Raw genomic sequence first — 25,858 nt, 5'->3', positions numbered from 1 at the left:
AGAACGTCGGACCTAGGCCTAGTAGAAGTTTCTGCTCGCACTCGCAGTATACGCATCTTGTTCAGGATCACAAACATTATCCAGAATCAGGAAAAAAATATGCTTATGAAATTTTTGATGATCAGCTCGCGCGCTTCGCGCTCGCACTACTGGCTTACTAGTTTAAATAGGGCTATTCTGAGATTATATGTTTATATGTTAGGACTACCCCCCCCCCCCTTCAAAGAAACAAACAAAAATCAACTTCCGGAGCGGTCGATCGGGGGAAAATTTTGGTGGAAAATGCAGCCCCCCCCCCACCCCTATCGGGCCCCTATTGCATGGCGAAAGCTGCATGGATCCACCCCTGAATAATTCCTCTTCCCGGTACGAAGATAACAAGTTCATAACATTTTGAGAAAAGAAAAGGGCATTCGGCTTGGAGTGGCATGTCTGATAGGCCTATGCCTAACAATAAATGCTTAAATGATCTCTTGAGCTTTCTCAGACCAATTTAGTTTCTTCAACAACCTTATGCGGCTAACCTTAGGACCCCGAACTAACGGGTTATAATGATTGAGCCTTCTCTGTTCTCGCCTCTATCCAATGGAATAAATTACCATCTTACATTGATAATGGCAACTCTTTCGATCAATTCAAGACCTTGCTAAAGACCAACCTATAGCTATTTTAGCTGGATATCTGTTGTGGGTATTTGGGAGGTACTCAACCTCGTTTCATTTTGTTTTGTTTCGTTCTTATTAATCTGAGGTTTGATAATTTATTAATTTATTGGTTTTATTGATTACATTTTTATTATTACATTCCTGATAATCAATTAATAACCAGAAAATATATGTGACAGTTTGAAACACCAAAAAATGGACCTATACTTTTTGGGGGTGATATACCAACCGTGCTCTACTATTTATACAAACCGCGGGATCCAAACTCGAGGAAATATTCGTCATATCATGAAGGGTATAGTATCCTGAAATAGCAGAGGTATTTCTAAAATGGGTCCATGTAATATTTTCAGCTAATTAGCATCAGTGCACCGTCTTACAAAAATTTACGATTGATCGGATGTCAATCGTAACTCTTTGTTAGACGGGGCCCCGGATCTATGACAGGCCAAGTGTCCGCCAGTATATTTTTAGTTTCGTCGAATTCACGCCATTCCGTACACAAAATATGTTTTTATTCAGACGAAAATCATTTTGTCATGACGCAGTTTTATTTCGTATACGAAAGTTATTTTTTCTCACACGAAATGAATTTCGTCGAGACGAAATGTAATTGCGTCTACAAAATTAATTTCGTACCATACGAAATGAATTTCGTTGAGACGAAATGTAATTGCGTCTACAAAATTTATTTCTACCAAACGAAATGAATTTCGTCTCGTAATTGCGTCTACAAAATTTATTCTGTACCATACGAAATGAATTTTGTAGACGCAATTACATGTCGTCTCAACGTGACAAAAAATAGATTTCATATACGAAATAAAACTGCGTTTCGACGAAATGATTTTCGTCTGAATAACAACTTTTTTGTGTACGGAATGGTGTGAATTGGACAGAATTTACCGTCGGATACTTGGTGCGCCATTTTGTTTGATCAAAATTTATTTTGTTAGTACGAAATAAATTTTTGTGGACGCAATTACATTTCGTATGGTACGAAATATATTTTGTGGACGCAATTACATTTCGTATAGTACGAAATAAATTTTGTGGACGCAATTACATTTCGTCTCGACAAAATTGATTTCGTGTGACAAAAAATAAATTTCGTATCCGAAATAAAACAGTGTCATGACGAAATGATTTTCGTCTGAATAAAAACATATTTTGTGTACGGAATGGCGTGATTTGGACGGAAAATACTGGCGGACACTTGGCGCCCCATACGGATCTGCCGTACGTTAGAAAGAATGTAGGGGAGGGGGGAGGTAATCACCTGCACCTCGGCCACCAGCCGCGGCGCGCCGGAGATCGGAACTAACAGATCGGAAGGAAATTTTGTACCGCGCCGCAACTTGTGTCATGAAATACTGTAAATCGCTACTTAAACTGTTGAAACTGTTTAAGCCGAAAATGTTTTGTATCACGTATCGAGCACTGTAATAACAGCACTTCTGCCAGGGTAGAACGGAAGAAGAGGATATAAATACAGCCTTGACAAATTTCCCTCGAACTACTCCAGCTCCATCGCCTCGGACCACCACCTGTGCCCCGATCTTCATGGGGGTGACTGCCGCCCAACAGCAGCCAACTTTTTCTGCAGTTGTTGAGCCCAGGCCTAGGAGGGATCGTTTCATCATTTAAATTCAGGTTGGTATGCGCTTGACTTGCTCCACCAAGTGGTGAGTCTATGCAACATCCACAAATTTCACATGCACAACGCCATTAAAAACAAGTATAGTATCAGTTTTCAGGGGCCGCGGAAGTGGGGGGGGGGGGGGGCTTCAGCCCCCCACTTTTTTCCAAAACCGTGTACAAAAACGCAAAAATGACCATACAATTGTGATTATTAGCATGGTCAGCCCCCCCCCCCATTTGAAAACCGTTCCGCGGTCCCTGAGTTTTAGCTTTACCCGATTATATCATATTTTTTTCAGTTTTTGCATGGGCATGGGGATCATTTTAAATGGTACAGGCATAGCCACAGACAGTGCTAAAAAAATATTTTTGAGCATAACGTTAACACAGTGGGCCCCTCTGAAATGCATGATCGAGCGCATGTGATTTCATGATTATCCATAGACATCAGTTTACTTAAGTCAGAAATGTAAAGATGCTATATTATGTTCTGAATGAAGCCTAGTCTAGTCAAACCATCATTTGTAAATATTTGAATGGTACGCGCCCTTAAACGCAAGATAACATTTAAGTGCTAAAAAGCGCTTCCCCTTTCAATGTTCTATTGCGAGAATAGTGAACAGAGGTTTTGATTGCAGTTCCATCCAGGTGAGTTGGAGTCCTAAAGGAAGGTAAAGTAATATAAAAAAGGGGGAAAATATTGAGTGGAACCGGAAGAAGGCCTAGTCATGCTAGTGTAGGTAAGCCCTACACCAGAAGTCTCAACATCCTTCTTTTTTTTTTGGCAGAGGCATCATATAGAACTCTTTCCTGTTTTTGTCAATTGGGGTTTGAGAAAGTGTACATGTAGGCCTACTGTTTTGATATGTAGGCTACTGAATTATAATATATATGATGTGGAACTACCAACTATTGTTTCATAATGTTTATATGTACATGTTTTTTCTTTCGTTTGTGTTAAACTCTTCTAGGCCCACATGAAATGTTTATTATTGTACATTGTAATATTTTTGTTATGATATTTATCATAGGAAACATTGAACTTTACATTTATTGCAGGTTCTAATTTTCAACATTTTCAGAATCTTCATTTTAATTTTTAAGAAATTAGGCCTAAATATTGGATTTTTAAGAAATTTTAATTTTTAAGAAATTAGGCCTAAATATTAGATTTTTAAGAAATTAAAATGAGACTTGTATGTAAATTCACAGGAATTTCAAAATGAAATTAAACTTTCAAAATCATGCTTCTGTGTGAAGTCACACATGTGACCCACTTCTTTTGACCTCTGACCTTGAACCTACATATTGGAGACAGCAAAAAATATTTCCAAATAATAGCGAATTAAACATGTTAATGTAATATAACCTTTGAATTAATAAATCTCTAAAATTTTTAGATTTATAAGTAATTAAAGTCAAGATTTGTCATGATTTTGGTCAAACACGTGACAAAGAATGGCCGCAAAACGTTACTTGTGAACATTTGATTTGACTGCATTGGTGTAGCTCAGTTGGTTAGAGCACCTGTTTCGGTTAAGATTGGAGATTTCAATGTGAAAGGTTCAAGACTTCGAGTACAGCTCATGCAGAAACATATCTTGCTCTATGCAAGCTAGGCTCCACACTCTACCAAATCATCAATTTCATATTTTTGGTGGCCGGTAAAGCAAATTTAGTGGCCCTAAAAGAAAAAAAAAAACAGAATTTATCAAAACTTTGGTAGCCCAACCAGGCCACTAAGTGTTGGCTTTAACAGAATTGTTGTGGCCCGACTCTCATTTTTGGTTGCCCCAGGCCACTGCTAATGTCGTGCCATGTTAAAATAGATTTTGTAATATCCTACACAATGCAATCACCAAAAACTTTTGTATGTGTGTGTTCTTTCTCTACATTGTTAATCAAATCAATCTATTATTCACCTGTAAATAGTGGGTTAAATATACAGTACTACAAATTTTCAAGTGATTGAAAACTATTTTTTGCAAATTAAATTGTCTTTATTTGCATCAATGCATTGATAAGCATTTCATGATAAGTTATGCAATTTTCCACCACATCCTAAAAGATTTGAATGTCCTTGTGTGCGATGAAATATTGACAGAGCCAGGCCATTCTGAAATAACGATTTCAGAGTACAGTAAAACTAGGTATACAGATGTACACTTCAACCATGAAGTGAAGTTATTTCTTCAACAGCAATGTGGCTTTTAGTTGATCCAACGGTTCAGAGTACCAACGCTGCTCTCAACCCATTCTTTCCTATTATTTTGTTTGTACAGTTTGATCTGCAAACTACTGCATCTCACTACAAACAAAACCCTTGATGAAAGGATCCTATGTATTGATTTCCGAACCTTTGTTGCCCCTGTCTCTTTGCTGTAGAGTTTAATTGTATACAGAGAGAGAGAGAGAGAAGACAGGTTTAATAAAAGGACACAATGGATATATGGATAAATGAACCCTAGTTTAATCTCAACTCAAAAGATGATTTGCCTGGAAGACAGTCAAGGCCAATTATAATCAATGTATTCCTCTATTTATGAAAAAAAAAATGATTTGAACGCGCTGCAATACAGAATGAATATATAGAATTAACATAGACAATTTATTGTCAATTGACCTGAAATTTGGTGAATCGAAACAGCAGTTTAGTCCTGGACTCTATATTTGCAAAATTTTTGTTAGCTCTAAAACTTAGGACGAAACTGCTGTCCCGATTCACCAATATTTGACAAAGACCTTCCAGCTGTTCAATGTCATTTGATGGGCATTTTCACTACAATTGCTGTGTCCTCAAATTTGTTCTACGTGGTAGTTGAAAAAAACCCTTGTCAGTGCAGTTACACTGTATAGTTTATCTGAGAGAAATGAGAGATAGAGACAGATCTACATGCTCAACCAAGGCTAGTGCTATTGAAGGGCAGGGGCGACTAATGGGGTGGGGGGCTGAGTTTGACCATGATTTTTCAAGTGATTAAAAAAAAGCTCAAGATAGGAAGAAAAGAAGAAAATAAGGAAAAATTGGGAAATAAGTTAGAAAGACTTCAACTTAACAACTTGGTATTTTCATTGTTAGCACTTTGCACAAGAATGTTGCAAAATTGCACATCATCTGTACTTTATAAGGGGTACCGGTACTTAAAATGTGATATGAATATATCAGAAAAAAACAAAACAAAGAATATGACATTTAAAGATTTGCATTATTTCGGTGAAATAATTCTATGCATGTCTTAGAGAATATTCAATGAGCAAATTGATGAAGTCACTCACACCACCACTTGTTCTTTTTGTATAAAATACCCCCGCCAAACGAAGTTTAAAGGAGGTACATGTATCTAGGATTAGGAATCAGTGTATGTTCGGTCTGTTGCAAATCTTGCGCATCGAACTACTTCCTCAGTTTTTAATCAATTCTCATGAAACTTGGCACACATATTGGTTATTGGTGTTTGGGTAAAGATGTGCAAGACACATTTTTTGTATGTGCCGGATATTGTGTTGCCATGGTAACGGTATATAATGTCAAAAATAAGGCAAAAATCTTTCATTTCAAATTCAAACTACTTCCTCAGTTTTTAACCAATTCTCATGAAATTTGGCACACTCATTGGTCTTGAGGTTAAGATGTGCTAGACATTATAATATGTGTGTCAGAAATCATGTTGCCATGGTAACAACATATTATATTGTGAAAATCTTGTGGTTTGAATTACTTCATCAATTTTCAACCAATTCTCATGAAATTTGGCTCATGAATGCATTGGCTTTGAGGTATAGATATCGGAGATACATATTTTGTGTTTGTTGGAAATGGAGTTGACATGGTAACAACACATGCCCCAAATTAGGTAAAACTCCTGTGGTTCATACTATTTCAGTTTTCAACCAATTCCCATGAAATTTGGCTCACACATTGGTCTTGAGGTAAAAATGTACAGGGCATATTTTTCCTTTTGTTGGAAGTCATGTTGCCTTGGTAACAACATATTATATACTCTGTCAAAAAGTTAGTCAAAAATCTTGCAGTTTGAACTACTTCATCAGTTTTCAACCAATTCTCATATTTAGCTCACACATTGGTCTTGGGCCTTGGGGTAATAATAGGCAAGCCATATTTTTCCCTATTTGTTGGAAACTGTTGCCATGGTAACGGCATACAGCAGGGGTATTAATGACCTTCAGGGACAGTACTACATGTAGTTTATTCTCTATGTCCAAATTTTGTCCTCCAAGATCTAAAAGAAATTTGATCGACTTATTTTGTTTTAAGGGAGACATACTTGTATACACATTGAAATAATAATGATTTTACATACATGTACAGTAATAACATTTATGGTCATGTGTCATGAGGTCGCCTACTTTGCGTTACACGTTGATTTTTGCTGTTGCGTCACCTTTTTAGCTTCAAAAGTCCCTATCTCACTAAGTATAGTACACCCTATGATAGCAAAAGTATATATTTTCTGAAAGGAAATAGCCCAATGAACCCAATATGCACTCATAAATAGCATTAGATGTAAGGCATGAATGTTACATGTATATTGTGTTGAATAGATAAATATTTTTTATTTCATATTTTTATCAAGATAATTTGTTAAGTCCCCCTATGACCAAAATTATTATATTTCTGTACAGAACAGAGTCAAACCTTTCTAGCAATGTATAATTTTATTAGGTTATGGTCAAGAAATTAATTTAATTACTTTTTTTTTTGGGGGGGGGGGTGGGGGAATGAAGAAATATACTTAATTGTGTGTATTATTATTGCCAGAATTACCATTTCTTGGTGGGTGTATCTGATTTATTCATCTGATATAAGATATAGAACAATTTAAAATGAATTATTATAGCATTAAATCATCAAATACTGCTTCTAAGATTCTTCACATATTGTTGTTCTGAATATCTTCAATCTATGTTGTTTTAATACCCATGGGCGGAAATTCCAGGGGGATGCGACCCCCCCCCCCCCACCCAAAATAGTAGGGGGGACACAATATCAAATGTCCCCCCCTTGTACACTTGCACTGTGCGCTGCCTGGGCCTGCCCGAGATGTCGACCCCAAAGTTGGAATTTTGGCCTGTTCGCTGCAACCGATAGATGGCGCACCATATTGTGAATTTACCAAATTCACTCTTCACTCACCCAAATCATTCTCTCCTTTTCCCCAAAAAGAGAGACAGACAGACAGACAGACAGTGAGTGAGTATAAGGGAGAGGAGGGAGGAGAGGGAGAAATGAGAGAAGGAGGAGAGAACGATAAGCATTATCCCTCGTCAATATCAATGCTCGCGCTGCATATTCGTGCTGCATACTAAATTGAATTGCTCTTTGCATAATCAATTTTAGAAGTTGGAAAATATTTGCTTGACAGTCCCTCTGTGCCTTTGTCGACCCAAGCATGGATTATTATTGGCTGCTTTTTAACTGATATCTTCCACATTCAACTGATTGACTGCCAGTACAAGTTAAAAGGAATTAGATTACTGCAAAATGGTATTCCCATTATATGCACATCCTAATTTTTTTAAACAAAAATACAATAACGTTTGAATGATGACATAGAGGAGAGCATTAGACAGTTGATTAAATAATCATTTTGTAAATTGAATTTCATTACGGCATAGCCGCGTACTATGGTAGATAATCCTCATTGTTATGGATATATTTGCTTCTTCTGGGTGCAAATCCAGTGCTTGTTTGGCGGTTGCCACGGTAGCGCGTTTCCCCTCATCTACCTTTCATCATGTTAATGAATATTTCATTCTACCACTACTAGTAATTGAAAAATAGTTGGGGATAGATAGGAGCTAAAATAGGATCAGCACTTGACAGGTCATGCCGTTGCTAGAGAAGTTGATATTGGGAATTGTTTCTGGATAGTGGTTATTGTGAGGATACACTATTTTGGAGCTCTTAAACAGTAAGCAGTATTTATATGCGTTCTTGATCTTTCCATGTCGATTATTGCTTTTTGGACTGGTTTGAAATTTGTTAGCTCTTTATTTTATTTTTTTTAAAGATGGTTTTACTTGTCTTGATTTGAATGATGTACATGTGTGTATTTGTATAATTGAATGAATTCACCAATTGAATGCCCAACACTTTGTGACAATCATCTTCATCATGATTTTTCTCTCTTTTTTTTCTTTCACCATTTTTTGTCTCGCCTGCATAGCAGAGCGAGGCTATAGGCGCCGCTTTTCTGACGGCGGCGTTGTCAACATTGAAATCTTAACCAAGGTTAAGTTTTTTAAATGTCATCATAACTTAGAACTATGAACCTTGTTCATAAAACTTGGACATAGGGTAATCAAGTATTACTGAACACCCTGCCTGCGTTTCAGGTCACATGATCAAGGTCATTTAGGGTCAATGAACTTAGACCATGTTGAGGGAATCAATATCAAAATCTTAACCTAGGTTAAGTTTTTGAAATGTCATCATAACTTAAAAAGTATATGAACCTAATTCATGAAACTTGGACATAAAGGGTAATCAAGTATTACTGAACACCCTGCCTGAGTTTCAGGTTACATGACCAAGGTCAAAGTCATTCAGCGTCAATGAACTTAGACCATGTTGAGGGAATCAATATCAAAATCTTTACCAAGGTTAAGTTTTTGAAATGTTGTCATAACCTCTAAAGTATATGGACCTACATGTAGTTATTTAAACTTGGACATAAGGGTGATAGTGTATCACTGAAGAAACTACCTGAGTTTCAGTTCACATGAGTGAACAAGATCAAAGTTCACTGAGGGTCAACAAACTTTGACCTTGTTGGGGGTATCTGTGGAATTGTCATAACTTTGACATTTTATGGATCTATTTCATGAAACTATAAGAGCCATTAAGTATCCCTGAACATCCTGTGTGAGTTTCAGGTCACATGACCAAGGTCAAATGTCATTTAGGATCAATGAACTTTGATGATGTCAGGGAATTTGTGGAATTGTCATAATAACTGACATTTTATGGATCTAGTTCATGAAACTTGGGACATAAGAGTAACCATGTATTCCAGAATTTCATGTGCTTGTTTCTGGTCACATGACCAAAATCAAAGGTCATTTCTTAATAGGATCAATGAACTTTGGCCGTGTTGGGGTTAATTGTTGAATTGGCATCATAACTTTGAAAGTTTATGGATCTAGTTCATGAAACATAGACATAAGGGTAATTAAGTATGAATAATTGTTTTGCACAGGTCTGTCGTAGGTCACATGATTATGGTCAAAGGTCATGTTGGGTCAATCAACATAGTATTTTATTATCATATCATATGAGTGTTTTATTTTGTGAATAATTATTTAATAGCTGTGTTAAAAGTCAGCACTGCTGCTATATCGAATCGCGTAATGCAGGTGATCCTGCCAGAGGCATTCCTTTTGTTTTGTCTCTTTCTCATCTCCATATCTTTCCTATTATCTTCCTCTGCTTTTTCTAATTCTTTCTACTTTCTGTACTTTCTACCTATCTCAATATTATCATTTTCTTCTTCTTTTTGTGTGCCTTGCAGAGTGCTAAAAGGCACTCTTACTCTTAGCTTTCTTTTAGATGTATACTATTCGTAATCATTTTATTTTTTACTTTTCTCTTCTGCCATTGACTCTTCCTCATTTGTTCCCACCTCCTATGCTATATTCACAATCACTAGTACATTGTAATCCTCTAAATATTGTCCTCAGAATCTTATCAAATTTAGTCATCATCTCCTTACTCTGCTTCCTTCATTTCTCTTTGCCACTCTCCTCGATATCACAATCATGACCACCATCATCATCATCATTGTCACCAACAGCAATATCACTATTATCACAATCATCGCCAATGTCGTTATCCTAGACCAGCAGCACCACCATCATTTTCATGATCATCAGCATCATTATTAAATCCATCACCACCAAATTACCATCATTGCAATTGTCATCAGCTTCAGCATCATCTTCACCATCATCGTTGTCATTATCATCATCATCATCTTCATAATCACCATCATCACCATCATCTTCTTCATCATCATCATCACACTCATCATTTTCATCATCATCTTCATCACCATCATCACCATCATCATCATCAATATCATTCATCATCATCATATTCATCATCACCATCATCATTAAGAACAACATGACTGATATACACAACCTAATAATCACCTTCCACCGTCATCACACAGTGATCATTATCAGTATCACTGCTAGCAGCCGCAGTCACCATCATCACAATCATTATCATCATCACCAGCAACAAATTACAAAATAACAATAATTATTATCTTGGAATTTCATGGTTGCTAGTGCAATAGTGCTACCACTGACACCACCTCCTTGCCCCTGTGATCATCGTTTCCACATTACCAGTGAAAATATTTGTCTTGGCATGTGGGTCAGATAGAGAAAATGCCTGAAGATCTTCACCTCTGATCAAGATGTCAACTTGGATGACAGCACTGTCTTATCTTCCTCTTTCTCATCATATTTTCCTCTTTACCTTCTATCTTTTGCACCTTCTAATTTTTCATTATCTAAAGGGATGGTCCAGCCTGGAGATATTTATATCTCAATAAATAGAGTAAAATTCACAAAGCAAAATGCTGAAAATTTGATCAAAATTGGATAACAAATAACAAAAGTTATTGAATTTTAAAGATATGCATTATTCCGGTGAAACAGTTCTAGGCATGTCTTCATGAATATTCATTAGGTGGGCTGATGATGTAATATTCCCACTTGTTCTTTTGTATTCTATTATATGAAATTAGGTTTATTCAAAATTTTTCTACCAAGAACCAAAACAATTGGATTGACAACTGGTTAAGTGCATTAGTTATTTATTGCCACAACTTATTTACTCATAATTGAGACACATGTATGAAAAAGTGAATCAATTATGATTTCATGTAAAAACATAAGAAAAAGGAAAGTGGCAATATGACATCATCAGCCCACTTAATGATTATTCATGATGATGTACTTATAACTGTTTTCACAAAATATTGATAAACTTTAGAATTCAATATCTTCGTTATTTGTTGTCCGATTTTAATGAAATTTTCAGCATTTTACTCAGTGAAATTTACTCTATCTACTTAGATATAAATTTTCAGCCCAGACCATCCCTTTAAAATAATCTATAGCTTGTGCTCCCTCTGTTAACCACTTTTATTTCTCAATATCCCCTGAGGCAGCAGCATCATTCATCTCATCATCTGCATTACCATCACTTCAACAACCACCACCACCGCCACCTCCCGCATTACCATCACTTCAACCATCATCAATGAATTTCATTCTTGCTGCCACCACCATCTTAGCTCGCCAACCCCCAGTCATCTCTCTGTTATGATTTATGTAGACAATCCTTTCCCTTTCATCTCCACAGGACGCCCGCCGCTCTAGGTATCCTCTTCACGTGACCAGCGAACGTATTTGCCTTGACATGTGGGTCCATGAAACTGCCTGAAGAGTTTCAGCCCTCCGTTCAAAATGTCAACTGGGATGACAGCCACTAAGGGAGGCAATCAACAACCAGATCTCTTTAAGTTAGCTGCTGCTTTGGAGAATGCCACACCAAATAATCTCTTTGCCTCTGCTGCAAGACCAAAAGTAAGAAAACATTCCAAATGAAAATGTCAAAGGTCGTGTAATGTGTTTGTCTCAATAGGGCCGTCTGCACAAGCCTGAGTTTTCAAATCAGCGCGCTATTTCTGATCTGGCAAATTAACCCGATCTGAACAATCTCAAAATAATTTGTAATGGAGACGCAATTATCGCGTTAGTTCGCTGGGGTAATCTCAAGACTGCTATCCCAAGTCAACTTGGGATTATTTGCAAGATAGCGCGCTATTTTACAAATTATTCCGCTAATTCGCAGGTGCAGATTATTTTGATATTCATGGCGTCACACCATAATGCATCGATGCCTCGCTCAAACACGAATTGCTCTTCTTGCGATGGTGGAGACAGGGTTTTTTTAATCTCGAGATTAATCGCGAAGAGGGCCGATCGCGCTAAAATCTCAAGATAGAGCAAACTCGGGCTGGTGCAGCACCATCTATTGTGTGTCATACTTTAAACTACAAGTTCCAGGGTTTAAATCCCACTGCAGGGCTCATATTGTCTTGCAAGATGCTTACCAATCTCCACTGTAAATGGCATTGATGTATTGAGCCAAACATTTTGCGGGGCCTAGACGCATCGGAAGAGTTGAATTAAAAAGCTGCAAGCAAGCCAAATTTTGGAACTTTTCAATAAAAAAATCAAATGTTGTAATAGATATGACATACTTTTCAGAAAACACATTATTTCACTCATTAATTTTCTTTCCTATTATTTTTTTCACCTTTTTTTTTCTTGGTTATGAACATTTGGGGGGGTCCATACTGACTCCATGGCCCCCATAAGACCCAAGCCCTCTCCCCCTCCCCATCTGTCCGCCAGTGATAAATGGGTATCAACATGTATGTTTGAACACCTAATTAGGGTAGCCATGCTAAAGCCAGGATAGTACAGTATATAGCGCGAAAAAACATTGTTGCATGCTATTGTTATCATTTTAAAATCGTGTGTACAGTGTATATTTAAGAAAAAAAGAAAATACTAATAATTATTATTTTGAGCTCAGAGACTAGCCTTTTGATCTTTTCAAGTTATTGGAGAAAATATAAACACTTGTACTTAAAACAGATCAATAGTTAAAAACAAACTTGATAATTTGAAACCCAGTAGTCAGGAAATTGTAAGCGTCTCAACCTTATTTTCCGGAAGATCCTTGTATGCATTGGATTTCCCCCCCCCCCCCAGTAATATTTCATTATCCTGTAAGAATGTGAGCCAATTGAGCCATGTGCCTGAGATTATTGAGGCTAGGGCAAATGTTTAATAATGGATGCTGAAGTTTGAATTAAAATGGGTTGAAAAATGAATGAAGTCAAAATTCTTAGTGTGACCTTATGGATATTGCACTTGAAGTTGCATGCACACAAAGTGACTTATAATTAATATGTTTGTCATGATAAATAAAACAGGTGCATTTTTAACTGTCTGTAACAAAGTTTATTCATGTATTTTGTTTAATATTTCTTTCCACTTGTTGATACAGACATCACAAGAAGATTTCAAAATCACAAAGACCAAGGAACAAGTAGAAGAACAGGATGGGAAAGAAGCCGGTGATGACATCACAATGGAAACTGCTGAGGTAATAGGCAGTGTTAAAGTGCAATAGTCATTGTTTGGTGCCAACAGACACTAAAGGACGTTCCACAGTTAAAGTGAAATCCATGTCATTTTCACCAAACTTTGCACATAGATACTTTAGAACCTGAATATTCGAAATATGCAAAAATTAACATAGGTCCATGTGCTTGATTTTTTGCTATAGAGCGTCAAAGTTCACCTAAATGAATGTTCTTAAGAATTGCGCATTCAAAAGAATTTGGAATTTTTAGACCTCGCAATATCACTACAATGAGTTTAAACCTATATTACTCAGTCAAGATACATGAAAAAGTCATCAAATTTTGCAAGAGAGTTAATCATTGTATTGTTAGATTGGAGAATCTATTTAAAGTGCTATTTGTTTGCAGTTTTAAGTCTTACAGCACTGTCAGTTTTTAAAAATGGCGTAAGAGATAACAAAAACCCAATCTCAAAAATGTGAAATTTCAATAACAAACTACAAAAGTACAAAAAATGCTGCACTTTATTCAAAATCCATGTCATTTTCACCAAAATTTGCAAAGTTGTAGAGGAAGGTATACATAAGAGGTGCAAACATTAAAAAATAGGGGTTCATGTGCTTGTTTTCAAACTATCAGTATTTTTATTAGAGAAAATGTGCTTTCTAAAACACCAAAAATGTGCCAAATGCTTTGTATCTATGTGAAGACAAAAAAAAAAAACACTCTACCATTTATTCAAACTCGGGGTCATATTCGTGATTCTTGGCAGCATTGCAGTGTAAAGTATGTAAAAATTGTAGACATATTTTTAAAAATGGTCCATGGAATAATTCCAGTTTTTTAGCTTCATAAAATAACGCATCGGATCTGTAGTTAGCATGCAGATGATGAGAAAAATCAGCTCATAACCACAGCTAATTAATCGCCTGTTCATCCATTGTGACGTCGGCGCGCAGAGTGTAAAATATGCGCAGATCATAATGCGCACAAACATAACTGTGGAACGTCCTTAAAGGGGTACTCCGGGCTGAAAATATTTAGATGTAAATAAATAGAGTAAAATTCAGATAGCAAAATGCTAAAAATTTCATCAAAATCGGATATAACAAAATTATTGAATTTTCAAGTTTACCAATATTTTGTGAAAATACATGACAGTAGTTATATGCACGTCATCATGAATATTCATTAGGTATGTCACATCCCCATTTTCCTTTTTCTTGTGTTATTACATGAAATAATAATTGTTTCATTTTTCACACATGTGTGAACAATGTGTCTCCTTATAATGAAATAAGTAGCAGATATATCGCAAAAATGTTGAGGGGGGGGCTGAAAAAGCCCCCCCCCCTCTCCCCAGGTACATGTAAATTAGGATTAAGACGAATGAAAGGTGAAACTTGCCTGAGTGTTTTATATGAAACCCACAATTTGTATTTTTGTACAGGGAATCAGAGATGTGTTGTTTGGTAGAAGATCGTTTACTATCGGCGATGAATGGAGAAGGGCTTCATTTGTACGGTGTCCCCCAGATGGGCCATTTCCATATGGGCTACTTACACCAAGGGTAAGTATAACTTGATGACTTAAAGGCAATGATTTGACAAATCTGAAAGGCAAGGTATCATTTGTCACCTGTGCCTGCGATAATTTCTTTTAAATGAAGCTCCAAAAAATTGCAGCCCGAATCTATTTAGTGCTTCAAGATGTGAAAAATGAAGTGACCGAAAATACCATTTCAATTTTATTCAATGCTACATGAATTTCACTCCTTAAGAGATAAAATATACGATAATCTTTAAGTCAGATATCTTGAAAGTGTCTGCATGAATTTGATTCTATTTTTCTTCAAGGGTGTTATTTCATCCGCATGAACATTATTATATTTCATGCACATCAGAGGGATTCTTAAGCTCCCTGTAATGTAGACTAATGTCTTAAGGTGAAATTTACAATTGGAAAGGTTGTAATGCAGTGTATGCCACATTACCCGGAGTGTTGATAAGCAAAACAATTAAAGCCCTTTTTTCGAAAACTGCTTAATTATTTTCATAGGCAAACGCCTCGGGTGACTATGGGTTTATGCATTAACTTGGAATGTACTCTCAAGATTGGTTAATACAAGACTTTGATTTGTTAATTTCACTTTTATCTTCAGTGGGGCTAGTTGCAGCAGACAGTCATTACATGAGAAAGTTCTTAAAATCAAGGTTAATTGTCAAAATATCATCATATATCTAGATCTGATACATTAAAGTAAACTTATCTTTGGGAAATCATGAAATCTTAGCTCAAAACAGATAATTCTGATGATCACTAACACAGAAAAGCATATGTGGGACAATGTATTAATATTGTTTGGAAAGATACCTGACATTTGATGGAATTTCGAGCTCATTTTGTTGATTTCTCAGCAATTACACATTTTCTTCCAGAGCCACTTGGCACATATTTGTATTCAGAATACATACAAATACTTGGGTGGTAATTTTATTGGATTCTGTTCGAACTCATTTTGAGATCGTTACCAAAACTGGTATTTATCTTTAATCTGTTGATAACCTGAATTGAATTCACATACGTACATGTACCAGTAGACTTTTTATGCAGATTCATAATAGTATGGATATTGCACTGTGCCCGCTCCTTAAAAAAATCATCATTTAGGTATTTATAACTAGGAATGGAATCATTTGCATCAATGGCATTCACAAAGAAAATTATGCTAAATATTGTTCTGTTTCCACTAAAACAGAATGAAATTCTTTCGGAATATTGTGGTCCTTGTTTTAAAACGGAGTCGATGTAAATTGAAAAATGCATGGCCAGAAACTCTATAGGACATTACTGAAGGTATACACTGTATTGTGTACAGTATACCATTAGTAATTTCCTATAGGGTAGAGTATGACTTTTCATCATTTCATCATTGCCATTAGCCTGATTAAGTAGCAGACTTGAATATTTAATCATCTTTCAGAGTAGTTTGTTATCATGTTCCTGTTACTATAGGTAACAGTGGCGCATGATCAAGTTTGTTTATTTCTAATTATTCCTCTGTCTATTTGCTTTTATTCTTTGTCTATTTTTTTTCTCCTTTTTCCCCTTCTCATTCTATTTCTCTTTGTCTTTTCATTTTTTTCTCTTCTCTCTGTATTTCTCTTTCTCTCTTTTCCCCTTTTTCTTTTTTAAACTTATACTATATTTCACTTTCTCTTTTCAACTACCTTTTGATATCATTGTCTGTTTCTTTTTCTTTCTCCTTTTTTCTTTATGATTCCTTCTTAATTTGGTCTTTACTCCTTCCCTCATTATTTTACTTTTCATTTTGATATAACCCCCCCCCCCCTTCCTGTCAATTTCTCTTCTCTCACTTTTTTGTTTGTTTAAAAAAAAATGTTCTAAAAATCACCTTTCTTTGTTTTGCCCTCCTCCGCCCTCTGATCATTTTTATTTCGTTTTCTTTTTCTTTTCTTTTTTTGCTCTGACACTGAGTTAGACGTTCTTTGAAGTGAATGGACTGATTTTGATTTTTTAGGAATAGTTCATTCGGTTTTTTTTAATCTTTAAACTGATAATATGAACATTTTTCTCATCTTACCCTGATACCGTGCACAGTGTATGTTATTTCATTCCTAGTTTTATGGTACATGTAGGTTGGCAGATAAATGTATCATAGTGTAGGAGTGCTGAAGAAGAGAACTAATGTGAAACCATTTTTGGTGTGTTATAGCATCCAATATGTACATTGAGTGGGGTACAAAACAGTTTGATTATAGAGAGATAATTAGAGTAATTATCAGGAGATAATCCTTTCAGATATGCTGACCACCATTAAAGCAATTAATTAAGAACACTGTATCCATGTCTAATTATGAGTGTTGCATCGATCCCAATAATTAGAGAAACAGAGTATAGGATAGCCAAAAAGCAAGGTAAACTAACTAATTTCCGCAAATGGAATTTGCTGTGAATGTTCATGGTTATCTTTATGAATCTCTATATGATGTAATTCATGTCGCTCCTTTATTCCTTTTTCTTTTTTTTTATTCATTTTTTGTTACATTGTAATGCTATGTGTGATATTCTATGTAATTGTTTTCTTGATTGTTGTTGTATGATTATTTCATCAATAAAAACTGAATTATAAAAAGAAAAAAAAGAAAAAAATTATAATTAGTAGAGACATACTTAAATAGTTTATTAGTTTAATTTTAACCAACAAAGTTCTTGTGATTGGGTGTAAATTTCCATCTCGTGCGAAAGCTTTATGAGATCTATGCTTTAGAGTTACATCTATTCTTCTGATTAGATTCATACTTAACCTCATTAGTAGTCCAGCAAATGAAATTTGATTAGTAGATTTCTGGTGATTGGATGGAGTAAAACACCCCAATTGAGTGGAAAGGCCTATTGGAATTTGTGGCAAGAAATTTATCCACATTGTGCTGCTCTTGACCCAGGTGACCATTTTCGCTAATCCTCTATTTATCATTTAATCTTTCAGGATAAAGCGAGAGGACTATTAATTGCTATTCAGGCACAGTTCATTCAAAAGATACTAGAGGGTGATGGCAACCAGTCTACACAGGATCCAGCTAGGTAACAATTATACAAAACTTTCTGGTACCTTTTTTTAATAGAGAAAGAATTAGAGGAAGAGGGGAAAAGGAAAAGACAGAGGCAGAGGAAATGCATTTGGGAAAGTAGTGTGCTGTTTTTGATAAGAAAAAAAAAGAGAAAAAAAAATGAAGAGAGAAAAGGAGAGGAGAGGAGTGGGGAGATAAGGATTAAAACAAATGGAGAAAGAGGGGAAAAAAAGCTAAAGCATGTGGGTACATGTACATTTCCTTTTAATGTAGGAGTAGATTGAACAAGACGAAAACCTCTATTTGAGAACACTAGACCCCTGTTTCCCTCTTCATCAATTCTCTTCTCCAAGTACGACAAACCCTAACTGCCCCCAAGCAAGCAATTTAGATATCAAAACACCTGTTTCTTGACCTCGGTCCGAAGATAACACAACAGCCCGGCATATACAGTCACAGCAGGGGGCCACACATGATGGGATGCATGCGCAGCGCTGAGCGCGGTCTCTGCAAAACATGCCATCATTTTTATTCGCTTACTTTCCTTATTTCGAGGTCGATTTTCTTCGTTCGAAATTGAAAATGGACTAACATTGGATTTCTGAATACAATATGCCTTTGAAAACATGATTAAATATCGAATACAATAATTTCATTCCGAAGGTCCTACTACAGGCAGAGAAGTCTTACGTAATAGCACAGCTGTTGTTTATCATTTCGTCCTTTGCTCAACGCTCATATACTGGCCTGTGGAGGTGAAATTGAGACAGCGGGGATTATCTGGCCAAGCAGGGTTGATCAGGGCTTGGAAATGATTTTTGGGATTTCCAAGCGTAAAATGGGGTATAAAACCGCAGTTTGCAATCTGAACTGCGGTCTTTCTCCAAACGGGGGTTTGACGTTATGGTGAGAGAGAGACCCGGGGGGCCACTTACATTGACGAGTGGATACCATGCACGACCGAAAAAACACGTAAAAAGGATTTTTTTTTTTCAAGATAGGGCATGTTACGTACGTAACGTGATAAGGGTGTCAAAAACACAAAAATGATGAAAAAAGGGTATCTATTTCGCTAGGAAAGCTACGTGTTTAGGGTCAAATTTGCGGGGATGATAAAACAAAATTAAAATGTTCTATGAAGGATGTCCTTTTTGCCCCAACACTACGTGTTAAGAGTCCGATTTGCGCGAGGTGTGGAAAGTGGGGCGGTACTAAAGGTAAAACCGACGACCGACGGACCCGTGACAAACAATAAAATATCGCTGTACTTGTATAGGGGTTCATTTTAGGGAATACTTGCCAAGAGTATCGTTTTGTTTCCAATACTTGTTAAGGGTAGGGTTTCAGACGCCAATACTTGTTAAGGGGTGCATTTTCAGAATATGGAAAATACGTATTTAGGGTGCTTTTCGAGACCCCATGGTCGCGCATGGTATCCACTCGTCAATGGAAATGGCCCCCCCGGGAGAGAGAACAAGAAAGAGAGGGAGAAGCAGAGGAAAGGAAAGTAATAAAAGTAATAATACATGTAGTCAGTTTTTATAAGGCGCATGTCACATTAATATTTCTCTATGTGCTTCAGTAATAAAGAATGAAAAAGATGTGTGGGTGAGTTCTATTGAGGTACATTTTGAATAAGTAAGTTTTAAGAGCCATTTTTGAATTTGTCAACTTGAATAAATGTTGAAGTACATGTAAATGAGTGTCTAGATTTATATACTGGGCCAGTATTCAATTATGTATTAAACCGTTATTAAACTGGAGGGGGGTCAATCAATTTGACCCCCTCCCCTTGACAAATTTTTTCACCACGCCATTGCGCGATTTTTTTTTACTGCACCGCTCGCGGACTTTTTACTTTCAAGTCTTGCACATCTTTTGAGACCAAATTTTACAACATCCAGGTACGCGGTTCCGAAATTGCGCAACATTTCAGAAGTGCATGTCAGACCCAAAATTGCAAAAAAAATGTGATTCCGTGTACAAAGTCAATGCAAATTGTGTTTTTCAACCAAAAATCATAAACATGTGATTATTTTTAAATTTGCTGGTTTAAATGGATTTATTTCATGCTACATGTATTGCAAAAGGGACCCCAACAAAGTTAATCGGTAAAAACAATAAAAAGCAAACTAAGGTTAAAAAACAATTTCAAAAACAACAAAATACATAAGAAATAATTCCTATTTTTGCAATTTTTTGGAGATATTTGTTAGAAATGTGAAAATTTATTCTCTCACTAAAAATTTTAAAAATCTTTTTTAACTACATGTCCAAACTAATGTTGCATACACCATGGAGGTAGAATGCATACACATATTTTCCTCATGTTTTTCAGAGCCACAGGCCAGATTAAAGTTCGCAAGTCACTTACAGCTTATGCCCAGAGGAAGCAATTTATTAGCACGCTAGTTACTATTCTATGGCGAGCAGGAGAATGTAAGAAAGCTATTGTTGTTCTACACTATCCAAAGTATGCTGCCTTGCTGTACTCACAACAAAAGAGACTGGAGCATTTTATTCAGGAGGTGAGTGCACCGTGATTAAGGCACATTTCACTACTATCAATAATGATTTGTTTTAATCAATGTTAACAATTTTGCATCAATATTTTTTAATTTTTGTTTTTTTGTTGGAGGGAGTGGTGGGGGTTATAACAAACTAATAGTTTGAATTATTGAAGGCAATTTTGGATCTGTGATCCACGTTCATCAGATTTGTCGATCAAATACCGATTTCTGCCTTTTATTATGCTTTGTGTAAAGGCATCCACAAGTTTGTTAGAGAACCTAGAAAAATGTTGATTAAAATCAATTGAGAAAAATCAAACAAACGTAACGCTGAAAATTTCATCAAAATTGGATGTAAAATTAGAAAGTTACGTCATTTCAAAGTTTCACTTATTTCTCACAAAACAGTTATATGCACAGCTCAGTGACATGCAAATGAGAGATGATGTCCCTCACAATTTCCTTATTTTTTTAATCATGTTAATTTTTACGGATTTACCATTAAGAATAAACCATAGAATTTTAAAACAAAGTTAATACCACATGATCAGGAAAGAATGAAACTTTGTTTCACAGGTCAATTAGGAGAAATTTAGAATATTTCATATTATAAAATACAAAAGAAATAGTGAAATAGGTGACGTCATCAGTCCCCTCATTTCCATACTGACCAGGATGTGCATTTAGCTGTTTTGTGAAATTAAGTGAATTTTAAAAATGTCATAACTTTCTTATTTTACATCTGATTTTGCTTAAATTTTTAGTGTTATGCATGTTGGAATTTTTAAATGATTTTTATTCAAATAATAATAATAATAATAGCTGGATTTATAAAGCGCTTTTTGCCAGAGGATACAAAGCGCTGATAATTATTACCCTGGATTTAGCTCGAGCTACCATCAGTGCATGCAAGAAATTACTCCTGCAGGGTACCCATACACCTCACCTGGGTCAAGTGCAGCACTGTGTGGATAAATTTCTTGCTGAAGGAAAACACGCCATGGCTATGATTCAAACCCACGGCCATCTGTTTCAAAGGCAAGAGTCAGAACCACTAGACCATGACGCACCCACAAATGAACCTTTTTGTTGGGGTGGACTTGTCCTTTAAACATCTTGGACAAATACTTTTATACTTTCTCACCTTTTCACCCCAGATAAAAGTGATAGAGTGTGTTAGTGAAAAGCAGCTTTACAAATTGCTGGACAAGAAACTAGGAATGGTGAGTGTATACATTTTACTTAACTCTTTTTTAAGTGAATCACATGATTTTTTTTTCCTTCATAGGAAAATATGTAATCTATATTTCATATTTGTACATGCTACTCGACTGAGGTTTGTTACTGATGTTGGGTTTGGAAGAGAAGGTACTATAGATCCGATGGCAGTGACAAACGCAGTATGTTGGGTGTGTTTAGGTGGGATGTTGATCATGTTTTGAGAAGGGTTCTTTAAGGTTTTCAAGCCTGAAAACAGCAATGCCTGGGGGTAAGAAGGCACTATTCTTCAGCTTCTTCACTCCCAAGAGATGAAAAAAAAACAGAAAAGTAGGAAAAATGCTTCACACTGTCGGCCTGATCATAGAAGAAAATGAGAACTGCCAATGTAACAAGTGTTTCCATTTTGCCTGGGTGGAGAGGGGATTGGAGATTTCCAAATGATAAACATTTTAAGGCCTGGTCCCACTAGCGGACGGACACAAAATGTATTCATAGCGGATACAGCGGACAAGCAAAATTTTGGGGTGGCTCCTTTCGTTTTCATTCACTCCATACAATGGATGAAATGGACAAACGATGAAATCACTGTGGATGGATGCTTGATGGATAAAGAGCGTATGGAACACGTATGCAAAGAGTGCACAATGGATACATGACGTTTTCTAAAGGGTGGCAAGATTCTTTTCCGTTTTACATCCGTAAGTGCAGTGGGACTAAGCTTTAACTATTGCACAGGGATTTGAATCCAGGAACCAGTAGCCTTTAGACAAGGCCTTGTGTCCGATGTGATATGTCAGAAACAGAGGGACGAGTAAAGAGAGACTAATCGCTCAAACCGGGGAGAACATATGCCATCCACTGAAGTCCCTCGATCATGCGTTCACCCAGGTCTTGCCAACTGTCTTTGGCTGCGAGTTTCATTTCATCCACTACGTTACATAGCCAGGTAATGAGGCCTTGTCAACATAAGACTAGACACCTTGTGGTTCAAAGTCTTGAATCTATTCACTGTGCCACATCACCTAAAGAAATTGTTAGGACTTGTCTCAGAGAGTACCCACGTACTGTGATGTTTATTTACATAAGCCTCTGTCAATAAAATGTTGCCATTCTTTTCAGTTTAGTATTTTTTTATTTTTTTAATGCAGTTTGAAGACCAAGTTGGAGGAGGCCCTCTAATGTTCCTTCTCAGTCTCATCCTTTCAAGAAGAATCTCCAAGTAAGTAAGGGGGTCTGTTTCATAAAGAGTTACAACTGTTGTAACTTTGCCATTATGGCAACCACCATGGCAATGAGGCTCAGCAGCCAATCAAAATCAAGGTTACCATGGTAGTTGCCATAATGACACAGTTGCAAGTCCTTTATGAAACGGGCCCCAGATTAAGAACTGTGTTTTATGAGTTAAATCTCTGTATCTTTAAGTCAGATACAGTCTTTTTTTTTTTTTTTTTTTTTTAAGTCTTTAGGATCAATGTTAAATGTCATGATTATATAGTAAATTTCCAATGTAGATCTCATTCCCTTGAATACACCTAATTCTGTGCAATCACGCTATCTGAGCTAAGATATGATCACGCTGAAGACAACCAACTCAGATATTAAGCTCAGTGGGACAGTGTATTAATACTTTGAAATTTCCCAATCCCTACATGTAGGTGGAATACCAAATTTATTGGGAAATTTTTCGGCATTGACCCATTTTCTACCCAAATTATTTGGCACATATTTTGTATTCATGCATACCGGCAATTGAGTAGTCATTCTGTAGTATTCTGGGCCCCGTCTTACAAAGAGTTACGATTGATCCAATCAATCGTAACTCTTTGGAAATCCATCAGTGTCATTATTCTTTTCTTTCTACGAAAAACTTGCACAATGTCCTCTGTAAACAATGAGAAGCACAGTGAAATTTCAAGAAAACAATGAATGCATGAATATACATCATAGCTAGAAAATATTTTGACATGTTGATATGTTGACATTGCTGGCCGTCCTTAGTTGCGATTGATTGGATCAATCACAACTCTTCATAAGACAGGCCTCAGGTATAAGACCATGGCCCCGTCTTACAAAGAGTTATGGTTGATCCAATCAATCGTAACTCTATGGAAATCCATCAGTGTCATATTTTTTTCTGCAGGAAATTTTCAAAATGTCCTTTGTAAACAAAGGAGAACACACCATATTGTCAAGAAATCAATGAATTCATGGATATACATTCATATCTAGATTATTTTTTCAACAAACATGCATTTTATATGTTGACTTTGCTGGCTTTCCATAGTTGCTATTGATCCGATCAATCACAACTCTTTGTAAGATGGGCCCCATATGTAGATCACTAGACCAACTGCTTGTAGAACAAGTGATTTTAAGCCTTTAATTTTTACTACACTCAAAGGAGAATATATATATCGTACTTGTTCTTTTCTCTTAACGTTTAAGACTCAAAGATGATCTTCAAGGAGAGTATCTATGGACGGACACAGACCAATGCAGTCTTTCACTCATCAATCTTGTACTAAGTGGACAAGCCACACCTTACCTCTTCAATGGAAAACAGGAGTATGGTCTGGATTCCAAACCATTGGTTAGTAGTCCCAAGAATCAGAAGAATACTGTAGTAGTATTATATGACACCTAGATAGATCCTTGTGATTTGATTGGTTGTTTGATATCATTCATTATTATTATTATTTATTTCGGCAATGAAAAGTATAAAAAATTGGTACAGTGTAGTACAACACATAATAAACATAACAGAGTATAGATTGAGCACCCACTGGACTGCCAGGGTCAAATAAAGTTAACTGAATTACTGTAGTCAATAAAGACCATTTGACCCTATCCAGTGGGTGCTTACATAAAACGGCAGCGGATAAAAGAGTGAGTATGAACAAAAAGGTTTAAGATCAATTATAATAGAATAACATAGGTCTACTTGATATCACTTCATCTTAACTTAGAATATCAATATTAATGAATTTAAATTTATAAATGAAATAGTCGTTACGAAAATGTAAAAATAACAAGGATAACAGCCACGATAACAGAATTCTGTAAGTTAATTATAAGTATACCTAAATCAGCCCATTTTGCAATGATGACATCAACCATGCAATTTTGGATCCATATGATTTTGTCCAATGCATGCGCACACCGAGACTGCTGCAGCACCAGCAGTGCGCGTGTTGTAATGACGCAACAATCAACAGACCGAACTCGCACTGCACGAGCATGTTTTGCATCGAAATTCATAAATTTCATATGAAAAAAAAAATCAATTTTTAGGTGTCATATAAACCAAATAATGTTTTTTCATTTGTGCAATGGACAGAATACTTCATGAGGTGAAAGATGAAATAATGATCCATTCAACGAGGCATAGCTGAGTTGATTGGATCATTTCATCTCTCACCTCATGAAGTACAGTGTATTCTGTCCATTGCACTCATAAACATTCATTATTTGTATACTATTAATGTAAAATTGCTATCAAATGGTATCTTCCATGGAATCCTTGATTTTGATTGGCTGTTGGGAATTGTTATCGGTTGGGTGTTTCATAAAGCCGTTCGTAAGTTAAGAGCGACTTGAAGAACGACTGGTGATCCTTAATTTGTGACAAATGACATTGGCGATGGTTTAGCACGTGAGAAAGGATCACCAGTTGTTCTTAAAGTCACTCTTAAAGGGGCCTACCATTGACAAATCATGGGGAAATAAGTACGAAATTTGCGAAAGGCCAATTGACTTGCATAATATAATCCGTCCATCATGAGAGCCCATTGGACCAATGGGATAAAAGTATGGACAGCACAAATTTGACCGAACTCCTGATCGTTATTTACTTCGGGTTGTCGCACTTTTCAACAATCCCAATTCCTAGTCCCTTAGCAGGTCTCTTGATTGCCAAACCAGAGCAAATATCCTCTGTGAAGTAACATGTATCAAAGTGAAAACATGCAGTTTACTTCTGGTTGGTTAGTCTACTACCTATCGCTCTCCTATAAGACCTCACAGACATGCCA

The 25,858-nt window shown here is 36.3% G+C and overlaps 1 protein-coding gene across 2 annotated transcripts in view; it reads left to right on the top strand.

Annotated features, from left to right (window-relative positions):
* The first annotated feature begins 1,964 nt into the window (after window positions 1–1,964).
* Window positions 1,965–25,858, top strand: part of LOC129278909 (inactive ubiquitin carboxyl-terminal hydrolase MINDY-4B-like) — a 34,382-nt gene continuing 10,488 nt past the window's right edge. The window contains exons 1-9 of one of the 2 annotated variants that reach the window (XM_064111705.1): window positions 1,965–2,318; window positions 11,707–11,930; window positions 13,426–13,524; window positions 14,955–15,074; window positions 18,015–18,109; window positions 20,435–20,624; window positions 21,764–21,829; window positions 22,976–23,046; window positions 24,273–24,417. In XM_064111705.1, coding sequence (XP_063967775.1) covers window positions 11,811–11,930; window positions 13,426–13,524; window positions 14,955–15,074; window positions 18,015–18,109; window positions 20,435–20,624; window positions 21,764–21,829; window positions 22,976–23,046; window positions 24,273–24,417 — 906 coding nt within the window. In that variant the 5' untranslated portion in view covers window positions 1,965–2,318; window positions 11,707–11,810. Of the gene's footprint in view, window positions 2,319–8,090; window positions 8,240–11,706; window positions 11,931–13,425; window positions 13,525–14,954; window positions 15,075–18,014; window positions 18,110–20,434; window positions 20,625–21,763; window positions 21,830–22,975; window positions 23,047–24,272; window positions 24,418–25,858 lie in introns of those variants that run through there. The other variant, XM_064111706.1, reaches the window with a different exon arrangement.

This window comes from Lytechinus pictus, chromosome 16, assembly GCF_037042905.1.
Source record: "Lytechinus pictus isolate F3 Inbred chromosome 16, Lp3.0, whole genome shotgun sequence".
Lineage (NCBI taxonomy): Eukaryota > Metazoa > Echinodermata > Echinoidea > Temnopleuroida > Toxopneustidae > Lytechinus > Lytechinus pictus.
The sequence above is the reverse complement of the archived record's forward strand: the minus strand, read 5'-3'. Positions and strand labels throughout refer to the sequence as shown.